This window comes from Glandiceps talaboti, chromosome 8, assembly GCF_964340395.1.
Source record: "Glandiceps talaboti chromosome 8, keGlaTala1.1, whole genome shotgun sequence".
Classification (NCBI taxonomy): Eukaryota; Metazoa; Hemichordata; class Enteropneusta; family Spengelidae; genus Glandiceps; species Glandiceps talaboti.
The window spans coordinates 21,159,802-21,171,333 of NC_135556.1; the positions used below are offsets into that span (position 1 = coordinate 21,159,802).

The window sequence follows — 11,532 nt, forward strand, 5'->3', positions numbered from 1 at the left end:
TGCAAATATTGATGTGTGCGTTTAATAAAGCTCTAATTAACAACTCAGTCTTTAAGTGGCTGTTTTCCTGACACTCTCTTTTACTGCGCCCCACTTTATAACAACTATACATGTATAGAGAATGTGTCTGTGCACGTGCGCCTTAATCTCTCTCTCTCTCTCTCTCTCTCTCTCTCTCTCTCTCTCTCTCTCTCTCTCTCTCTCTCTCTCTCTCTCTCTCTCTCTCTCTCTCTCTCTCTCTCTCTCTCTCTCTCTCTCTCTCTCTCTCTCTCTCTCTCTCTCTCTCTCTCTCTCTCTCTCTCTCTCTCTGGGCAGAGAAAATTGACATTAGTACTAGCTTTCAATAATGTGTATAGTTTGAAATGTTATGCCCAATGTGATATCTCTCCTTGCAAAGTCCAGTTGTATTATAAAAGAAATCTCTTACTCTCATGTATGGTGAAGTCGCTGAAGTCGATTATCACTGTTGTTTCAATGTAGTGTACCATACAACTGTACATCTCTAGAGTGTGGGAAGGGGACATGGGCACCGTATAATTGCACATATAAAATCTCAGTCTAGCCTTTTATTAAGGGGGGCTACGAAAATTCTTAGGTTCACTTTGATTTCGGATGGGAGGCAAGGATTTTTTTGAGATCGCGGAGGGGGGCTGCTCATACAAATTTTGACCAATATATTTTGTCCTCAGCCCCCCTGCCACTGTAAATTCTGCTCGTTCCCTGCAGTGTAAGGGAGGGATCACATCAAAATGTACCTCAAGTACTGTTCATACGGTATGTCTGATACGAGAGCGTTTTACAACGAAAATGCTTAATTGTAATCGTGGGTTAAGGGTGTATCGTCGATGTTCCCTTAGTGCTACTTTCCCTTAGGTTGGTTCACCTGGGCAACCTTTCTGGGCATCGCAAGATGTCTGACACTTTGATCAGAGACCGTGATTCATTAGATAGCGGACAAAAGACTGCGATATTCTCGTACTCGAGGTCGCTAGGGTCCCCGGCTATTGTCACTTTAAATGACCGTACGCATGTCAAAACTCCTTTCTCAACAAAGAAACGTCATCTATTATTCGGCAGTGTCATACAAGCTATTGTAGTGCAAGAAGAAAGTGCTGTGCCGCTGGCTTTTTGTATGATCTGTTTTTACACATTGTCACACACTGGTAGTATAATAAACGTAGTGTCAAGGTGCGAGTCAACAAAAATGCTTCTCATTTAAAACACAAATTTCAAATTGACTGCACGGAATATCTTGATCACCGATGTCATCAAGAAGTGGTCATTAACAGAAGTGAAGCCAAGGTCGTTGATTGCTAGGTATAAGGTAAGGTTAAAACATTTTTTTAATTCGCTTGAGAACAGTGTTCTACATGGTCCTTGAGGTGTACATTTAGAACACACATACATACGACAGAATTATTTTACAATATGTTTTCGACAGTTTTCAATTGTAGCTGTCATGTGTCCACACTCTTTACACTTCTAAAACAGGCTAATATTTGTCAATGTGTTGGTTTTCCTACTTGAAATACCTCTTGAACGTTAACTTTTTGTAGTAGAGTTAATTATTTGCGATATACGTCTACTCAGAGCTACCAACTTGCGTGACCACGCAAGTAAAGTGTAACCTTATCTAATTTCACCGTCTCTGAACACGCCGTTGACATAGTAGCCAGTCACATAACAAAGTGTCATTGATGATAACAGACATGCTTCCGTGCTTCTAGCTGTGAGTTCGACTGCCTGTCTATGGTTCAACATAATTCATTCTTACCATTTGTTCAAACTAATTGCAGTGCGATCTTCGATGTTTCCAGGACAACGTTGACAGCGTCTGCGGTCCGACTAGCATTAGTATTCTATTTGTTTTTTCACTTCACACTGCTACCACGAATTCACCATGGGTGCTGGTGTGTCTATTGGAGGCAACAGTAGTAAAACCAACAAGGGTACAACAATATTCAGAGTAAGTTCTCTTTCATATTTTGTACTTTTTACATTTGTAAAATCATATAAAGTATGTAGTGTATAGCAAAATGTAGTTTACAAACCCTGGTATTTAGTTGCTGCATAAACCCTCCACCAACGTTGGTGGACGGTCTATAGTTGCTGTTACATAAATATATTTGTTTATCAAGTTTTTGGGTACCCTAGTATATGCTCGGTATAACCAACATTGATAATTGGCCCATTTCGGATTGGATTAAAATTTAGCTGTGAAAAAAACCCAGTTCCGTGACAGAATTATAGTTGCGCCAAGACAAAAGCATAATCCCATGTAATCCTTATGGTTCTACTGATATTAAAGACGACACTAATACGAGAATCTTGAATTGAACCCACAGCGTTTTAAAGTGAAGGTCGCCAATCATTAGCATATATATTACTACATACAGACTCTGATATAGACGTGTAACGTATAGTGATTCCTTTAAAACCTGTATACTGTATCGATGATATCCGGTTCCCCATAACGTGTGTTTGTAGTGCACGACCGTTCTAATTGAGATGTATGTACCCATGCATTTGTATTTGGAGGGGTCGTACACGGTACAATGTCACTGACTTTTCTTTCGTTTTCACAAAGGAATGTCTTTATGTTAAATGAAATCTTAGTGGCAGCCGCCATCTATAGTTTGTATAAAACAGGACGAATTATATTAAATAATAATGCCGTAAACTGGATACTAGCTTGGCCATAGAGTTGACTTAAGTTTCAAATTTGAACATTTGCCTGTAGTACAAGAATCTAACGATTGTCATGCAGTAAAAAGAGTCATATTCTAATGGTTTTGGATGAATGACAACACTGATATGGTAGACCAACACGCCAACAATCATTATACCTGCATAATACAGTCAAACTCACATACCATGGTATACCACATAGCATGCTTGTCAAATGTTCTACTACATGGGTGAAATGTCGCGATACCAAACCTTGTTTACTCTGTGGAAAAACTGTCACAGTGCTGTTACATTTGCACAGACAATACAGAACTTTGTCTTCTATAGTGAGCTGAGAAATGGCCTAGGCCTATTTTAGGATTGACCTGAGAACCGCACTGTAAGATTACACATTAAAGTTCTGTTAACCAGTTGACCGTGAACTATTTCATACCTTTTTATATTTCCTATCATTGAGATAGTGTTTGTGACTAGACTCATTGTGAAATGCACGCTCACAAATCTTAATATGTGAATTTGCACTGCATGGTAAAACTTGTAATCTGTTAAGTATCACACACTGTCACTAGTCAAGCTCTCTACGGAACAATTAACATCCACACAACTGTGCGATACACTCTTGAAAGTCGCTATTGTAGCGGGAACACACGAGCACTCAGGAATAGCTTAAACAGTCCGAAATATTGTGTAACATGTATGGTTCGCCAGTTTACTTCCCAGATCGAGATGGTAATTTATCCACAGCCCAGTTCCTTATGGAACCAGTGTCAGTCTCTAACTACATGTAGATCTTTCGCTCTCTAGATCTGTCCCTTTATTGTAAAAACGCTAACTTTTAAGAAATGTGTTTACACAAGGCGATAAAGTCATAGTGTCTTCTATATGATTGGATACAAGTATATGACTGTGTATAATGATTAACTAGTTTAAAATGAGATCCTCAGCATAATTCTTAACCACTTTAGAGCATTAATGAGAAATCGTAACACTTCTAAAACTAATTTGAAATTATCAAGACCTATTGAAATCGTTGATTCCATATCATTACATTTAATACTAGTAACTTTTATTTGATGTCAATCCACAGAGTGCTTCACAGCTATCCCTTAGCAGATCATCAAGTTCAAGGCGACTAAAATTCCTAAATTTCGAAAAGACAAAATCAAATCAACCTGATGAAAATTATGAAGAAGACAATCGCACTGTACGTAGAATCAAACCCGTACTCGGAAGACCGATCACTGAAGTCGCTGTCCGAGGCACGTCCCTTCAAATAGATGTGGCGGGTTTAGCTACAGGTTTTGGAAAGAGTCTAACGGTAGAAAGCAGTCATCCATTCCATGTAGAGATCAGATATGAAGATAACAAGAAGAGACGACCGATGAACGTGATATTTGGAAAGACTATCAAATTCAACTTGACTGATAACCCTGTTGTGTTCATTGATGCTATGAGAGAAACCCCGAGACATATCAAGGTACATTGTGTTGTTGTTGTTGTTGTTGTTGTTGTTGTTGTTGTTGTTGTTGTTGTTGTTGTTGTTGTTGTTGTTGTTGTTGTTGAACAACATATGATTTGGAAATATGCTGAAAAGTGTAGACAGACCGATCAACCGATCGACCGACAGACAGACAGGCAGGCAGGCAGGCAGGCAGGCAGGCATACAGACAGACATTGTTAGAACATTACCCATTTGTTGTGATCTCAGAGGTTTAAACTGGGGGCAGGTTATGAAGTACCGTATAGTAATGGTAGATTAAGTATACACAATAGACCTATACTGGTATTTGAAAATCTTTGAACGATATGAAAGGGCTGGTGAACTTACCAAAAGTTCTTTGTTCAATCGAAAGATTCCATTTATCAGGTTTCGTCTGTCATTCTACCTTTACGTCACTTTAACCACTTTCTATTTCTTTCTTTCTTTTTTTTTCAGATAACGCTAACGTTTAACTCAAAAAACAGTACATCTAGTATACACATGGCAGTTATTCGTCTTGGCATTATGTCCCTGTCCCTGGACGTGGATGCAGATCGGGACGGTGTTATTGAACGTAACAGTTTTCATAAGGTAGCATATTCTTGGTTTATCTTGAAATATGATATGAGGCAATACCGTTGGTTCTTCCTGTCATATCTATTAGTGTTGTGTTACAATTTTGTCAAGAAATTCATCAAACTTTCAATTCAGTGTGAGGTATTTCAAATTATTACATTGTATTACATTTCGTCAAGGACAGAAAGTAAACTTTTAAACCTAAAGTGAGTTCCCTCAAAACCACACCTGGTTAGATGAATATGTATGCCATAGTATAGAAAATTAAATATATACGCTTAAAAATAAATTTTCCTGCCATTTTTCATTACAAGATCATTTCCCCAAAACTCTAGGCCAAAATAGACACGCTATGCAAAGAGGCTACAGATGACGAAATGTGTTTGGATAGTGTTTTGGTACGAAGAATAGCAAACTAATTTAGTGCCGAATTGTACAATGTTTTTTGATATTGACACGTTCACCACAGACTCTGAGTAGACCAACATTCATCTTTTCATCTCTACAGAATTCCTGGGAACGAGGACGTGAAAACTATGGCGCTGTAGTCATTACTAGATACGATACTGATGCAAGCAATTCAAGATGTCATATACCAACACGTCAGAAAGGTAATGACGTCAAGAAAAATCGACCAAAACAAGATTGTTCTTGGATGACCCAACTACTCATACGCTCACGTGGACCTAGACCTCCCAGGGGATGGACGTTACATTTGTTATTTCCAAATAAGGTATGATATTGAATTACATGACGTAATAGTGAGTTCCAAATATGGCGCATTCTATATTTATCATTTCCAAATAAGGTATTGAATACCATAGACGTAATTATGCGATCGTGTACATTTTATTTGTCGTTTCCAAATATGGCATTGCGAGTTCAAAATATATGGTGAACTGATCATACAAACTATAAATGTTCCTTCACTTCACTTGCTGTAGTTGAAAGGGCACTCGGGAACAAAGTGTGACACCCCCTTTCCACGTTGAAATACTTGGAACAACAAATTCTGATAAAACGAATACTTTCAAAGGAAATTCTTGGTTTTATTTCATGACATACATTGTACGATTTGTATTTTTTCGGCTTCATAAGCAATTAAGTAGTCGACTTATAAATCCATGACAAAATGAGAAACACTTCAACCTCGTTCGGGTATTTGGAAGCATTTGTTTGTCACACATACATGTATACCATACTATATTTGTTGAACAGAGCACACGGAGTTTCCTGTATGTTTACCGAAGAGACCAAACGAGAGAACAAAGCGAACAAATTCTTGGGCCTGGCATTGATGACCTAGAGAGTTTAGATTTAGGTTTCACGGACAACACAGATATGGCCTTGTGGGTCACAGGACAACCACATACGCAGAGTTACTCAGAGAATACCTTACTTTCCAAGGAAGCATTTACAGTTGACATGGTGTTAAGATACGTGAGTTCCATTTGCTTAATTTCAAATTACAAATATTCGGTCACATGCGCATCACGTGGCGCAAGTCTACCTTCAAATGAGTGAGACTTCTTGCCTTCCTGGATCTATGCAACTCAACTAATCAGACTATAAGTCACTTATAGTTATAATATTAGCCATGTTTGTCATGTGCATATGGAATACATCTTTTCATGTCAATATTATTCCATTTCCTTCAATCAACGATGATAATATCGACACAATATGTTGAATAGATGAACGACAATAACAATTGTCTTTTTGTAGTCCTACAATTTTTCTTGTCTGAATCACGTGGTCAAACTTAAATTAATCCTGCTGGTCTTACGAAATGCATGCATGTGCATACGATATCGAGTTTTAAGTTTACATGTAGCCAATGGTTTAACACATTCAACTAAAGATCCGAATAGAATACCATGGTCATGGACGGTACTACCTTAAGGCCATTATTTCATTGGAAACTCTATCAATTCCTTTCAGTTATCCATGTTTAATACAGAATGATGACAAACTATTCCCCCTCCCCCAAGGCACTTCCATTCAGTTATACATGTTACATACAAATCGTTCCTTCCACAATCACAGCATGGTACAGAAGCTTACAGAGACAGCGTCAAATGTAGACTATCTCCATTGATCATTCCACCGTCTATCCAACCTGTGGTAAACGTTTACGTCAGCAGTACTACAAACACACATCTTACCCAAACTATTAAAGCGATTGCAGAAGAAAATAAAACTTTCAGCGTTGTTCATTTTTGTCCACACGAGGACTTGACTGAACATAAGGTGAGTGAAAGATGTGGTGAGAAACGTAAATAGTTACCAGTAATACCGTAACATTAGGGCTATGAATAATTATGTCCACTTCAATGTGTGCAAAAATACATGGTCAACTTTGACCGATCGATTCGGTCAACTTTGTTATTCATGATCAATATACAGATACATTGCATATTATTTTGCATCATTTGACCCATTTGTTGGGCTAATTTCTACACTACCGGGCATTCTTTTGAGATTAGGCAACCGAAGGTGCTCATTGAGGTACTGTCACCATAGCCACCCTTTGTTGTTCGGCATCTTCCCGAAATCCAGGATCTTAGTACAAGACTACACATTTTTTGTGTGCGCGCGCTTGTTTTAACTATGCAACGTTTTGTTACATGATAGCGTATATTACATTAAAACATTTTATCCTATTGCAGAGGAGTATGTTATTTGGCTATACTGAAACACCCGACCACACCTTACCCGTTGTACTCATTTCCCCTCAACTCACGGAAAGTATGAGGTATACTCTGAATAGTGTAAGTACCATCACCATCGAATCCACGTTCAATGTCTTGATGATTTTGCTATAGTATGATGAATATTTAACAAAACTTTGAGTTTTACTCCTGCAATATGCAGCATGGTTACAAAGACAAACAGTTAAACATAGCTACATTTTTTGCACATTCTACATTGTACCAATCAGTGTCGCTTTTCTTACAGCCAGTCTGTATGATTGTCCACAATTACAGCCTACTCCTCACTACTATTTAATCAGAAATCGTCGTCGTAAACTACACCCTCTTTTACGGCACAGGCGGCGCCGGCCAAGACGCACTTTTCGCAGTGTCGCGGAAGAAATAACAGCTCTGGTTTGCGACAATGTCAGCAATGTATCATTTAACTTGTCGAGTGTTTGTTCGTTTGTTTTTATGAAGGGGGTGGGTTAGGAGTAATCAAAATATAATGATAACGAGAAAGTCATGATGACATTTCATTTTACAGGAGGGCGAAATTCAAATATGCCAGAGCCAGGATAGACACACCCTTTTCCAATTGATTTTGGCTACCCCACCAATCGAGCCTAAATGTCCTCTCGGGTGTCTTCTTGTTTCTGATAATGGCCTCGAAGAAAGGTTAGTCGTGTGCATTTAAGTGTGAATCAATTCTGTTGTCTAAGAAGTAGAGAACCATGCATGGTTCGTTTGATTCAATACTTTTTCGACTATAAGTACGTTTGATTGACATAATCCTCGTGTCAAATTCATGGTACATGTGTAATACATTTTCTTTGCCAGTAGCCAAACATACATGTATTGACCAAATATTTCTCTCAGAATTATGCATGATTTTCACATTGTACTTATAATATACCTTCGATAGGACCCATGAGTGTACAGAGAAGTAAAAACTGCAAAATAGTGACGGAATCACACTGGCAAGAGTGGCGACACTATTTTATAAATTGAAGTTAAATCAAGTGGTTTAGAATATCGTTCTTTTTATTATCTAGCAATGGAATGCAATGGACTCAATTGTTCTTAGAAAGTCAAAGTGTACAGCCTACTGTCAGAATATCGACGGATTGGATGGAATGTCCAGACATGACAAGTGTGGTCAACTTTATACCAGCCGACAGAAAATATCATCAAAAGGTAATATTGGTAAACCAACAAGGAATGGACACTCCCTTTTGGAGCTTGGATGGGTTAAGGTACCGAATTCGAAACTCTCATTTCGGTGTTTCTCAACAGTTGTAAGGGATGTCTCCCAAATTAAAAAGGCAGTGATTAGCGGTGTCCGTTACAGTATTACATGTATGTGGAAACTGTGAGCATTGTATCATTACTTTGATACTATTAGGAACGATTTGTTCAAGCTAGTGTGTTCAGTTGTCATTTTAGAGGGTATGGGTATACTCATAACTTGTGGAAGAGCTTGACGCACAAGTCGAAATGGTAAGTTGATGTAGAATTGTAAATATCATCTTGACTCTGCTACTTTCTTTGTAGGGGTTCAAAGTGGTGATACCGGACACCAAGAAGACATTCAATATACTCAAACATTTACAACAAGAAGGGCTAGGAAATGCCCGTATATTTGAAGGTAAGGTGTCTATTGCCTAATATTGTACCTTGACTAATTTCCAAGCGAAAGTGCATGTTGCGCTTCCTACTCGCAAGTTATTCAGTTGATCGAAATACAGATGCGCCAGATACGCCCGCCCCGCCTTCCACGATTATACTTTCGCTTGTTGTTGAGAGGCATATACTTCTGGTTTGACTTAGATTGGAATATCCTTTGATGTATTATGTTTTAGCTCAGAGTGGTCTGAGGTTTAGTTAAAAGCTAACTGTCAGTACTTTTGACCAGAAGTTTGCGTGTCTCAAACACACAAATGCTATTCACTTGTTATGGTGCATATACAAGTATAATACAGTAATGTTCTACTGCATCTTTTATCTGTCCATTGCAGGGAAGTATAGGAACAATGAATGTGCTACAACTACTGTCAATCAATTGTTAGGAAATGTCGATGTATGGAACGACAGCTTCCATTTCCAGGTATATAGCTTTCTTCTTCTTTTTGTTTGTTTGTTTGTTTGTTTGTCTGTATTGTTTTTGGTTTTTTGTTGTTTTGTTTGTTTGTTTGTTTGTTTTTTTTGGGGGGGGGCTTTATGTGAGAGACATTCAGATATCACAAAGAATTTATACGAACAGAAAACAGAGTTCTGTCGATTCACAATATTACTTGTTCTGTTCATCACATGGATTTCTGAGGCAACGCGAAAGGCAGCGATTTTATAATTACAGTGACAGATTCCATTGCTTCAGATCAAATAAACTTACCTTTCTAATTTTGTCGTATAACCTTCGTATATTTGAACTTCAAAGTAAAATAAAATGTGATAGAACTTGAACTTTACAATTAGTGCAGGTTTAAAACCATGCAACGTAACACTTTGACTACTGGTAGCGCCTAACACGTATAGTTACAGTAAATCTAATAACACATGGTATGTGCTAATTACACACACTTCATGGTTACTTCCTGTGTTCCAGCAATCCATTGACCAGAACAAACAGGCGATAGTGGATCGGCTTGGTCTCTCTGAATCTGATTTTACTTGCATACCTATGTTGTGGAGACGATCTGATAGAAATCCGGAGAAAGCTCGTCCGTACATGCCGAATGTTACCAATATGATAGTCCTCGATGGACATATCGGTAAGGCAGTTGTCAAGTTGTATTAGTTTTCAAACTAATTATTATAAACACGCTTTGAAGAATGCCTTACCAACTGGCTGGGTTACACGTATCATCGGGAATATTCAGTTTTGAAAATAATGACATATGAAATATTTGGGTACAAAAATATCTCGAGAGAAAAACATTCCCAAATTCCCAATGAATACTCGAAAACCTCTATCAAGTCGTGGCCGATGTCAAATTCTTCTGACTTTCATGGATTATAGGATCCAAGTTTGACTTGTTTATAATTAGTCATTGTGTAATAGGGTGAACTTCATTACAGTAGCAATGAAGTTGCCTTGGTGGTTCACTCATCATGGGACACATTGTTTTATGATAAGATGACTTCAAATACAAAATAAACAATAACAGAAGTGGCACACGGGGGGATATATAAGACATAACTTAGTATGTGGATTTAACAGTTGAAAAGTAGACAATTGAAGCCATTAAATTAATGAAGTCATAACATGTATTTTTCAGCAGAAGTCCAATTCTGATAATTGTTTCTTTGTAGTTATTCCAAGGTTACATGGTCCAATTATACAAGGAGTGGACAAGTTTGAGGAATATGTACTGGAGCAAATTAAATCCCTAACCAGGTGTGAACTATATTTTGTCGATAACTGGACAGACGATGTACATAGAATTGACGGTAGCCTGGCAATTCAAAGACAAATACCACTGCCAACGAAATGGTGGGATATCGGTGACAGTGTATGACGTGTGACAATACTTGGTCAACGACCCTTATTCAATTGATGAAGGAGATTGGGTAAAAGACAATTGTCAGAGAAGTTTTGGATGATAGTGTCTGCCTGCAAGAAGATACCTGTACATTTATTATGGTATCAATAGCATGAATAGAGAAGGGGTTCACTCTGAGCTTTGAGACAATGTATCAGAAAAGGTAGCAACAAATGCGTACAGTTTGGTATCTATTCAGTTTGGACCACAGGCAATAGGGGGTGGCTGGACGAACTCGAGATTTTCAGTATATGCTGCACGGGGGAGGGGGGGGGGGGGGGGTTGTGTTACAAATTAAAGTACCCAGTGTTCAAACATCTCTGCCAGGCTGGAATAACTGTATAATGCATGGTTGATGTGTATATATTCCACGATCATGTCATGGCGACTTCCAGGCAAAATCACCTACAAATAAGAATAAATTACATCAATTCATTTGCTTTAATTCGGGGTTTGTGTCGTTTATATGCAACATTTCTTCCCATCTTCAAGTTCAAGGCCAGCTTTAGAGACGTGTAAACCAATTGGCGCTCGGTCTTGATACAGTCCAGCG

The 11,532-nt window shown here is 38.3% G+C and overlaps 1 protein-coding gene across 1 annotated transcript; it reads left to right on the forward strand.

Moving 5' to 3' along the window:
• Positions 1-1,900: 1,900 nt before the first annotated feature.
• On the forward strand, positions 1,901-11,179 carry LOC144439359 (protein-arginine deiminase type-3-like). The gene is made up of 13 exons (XM_078128643.1): positions 1,901-1,966; positions 3,776-4,165; positions 4,625-4,759; positions 5,253-5,477; positions 5,963-6,184; positions 6,791-6,994; positions 7,414-7,515; positions 7,985-8,115; positions 8,493-8,634; positions 8,992-9,085; positions 9,456-9,544; positions 10,043-10,208; positions 10,750-11,179. Exons 1-13 carry the CDS (start codon positions 1,901-1,903, stop codon positions 10,953-10,955), a joined length of 2,172 nt encoding a protein of 723 aa, XP_077984769.1. The 3' UTR covers positions 10,956-11,179.
• Positions 11,180-11,532: the final 353 nt, after the last annotated feature.

Bases quoted from the DNA above. Each gene is read 5' to 3' on its own strand.
- LOC144439359 (XM_078128643.1), top strand. From the start codon at position 1,901: ATGGGTGCTGGTGTGTCTATTGGAGGCAACAGTAGTAAAACCAACAAG. The intron at 5,478-5,962 runs GTATGATATTGA...TTTGTTGAACAG, and splicing joins ATTTGTTATTTCCAAATAAG to AGCACACGGAGTTTCCTGTA. The intron at 9,545-10,042 runs GTATATAGCTTT...CCTGTGTTCCAG, and splicing joins ACGACAGCTTCCATTTCCAG to CAATCCATTGACCAGAACAA.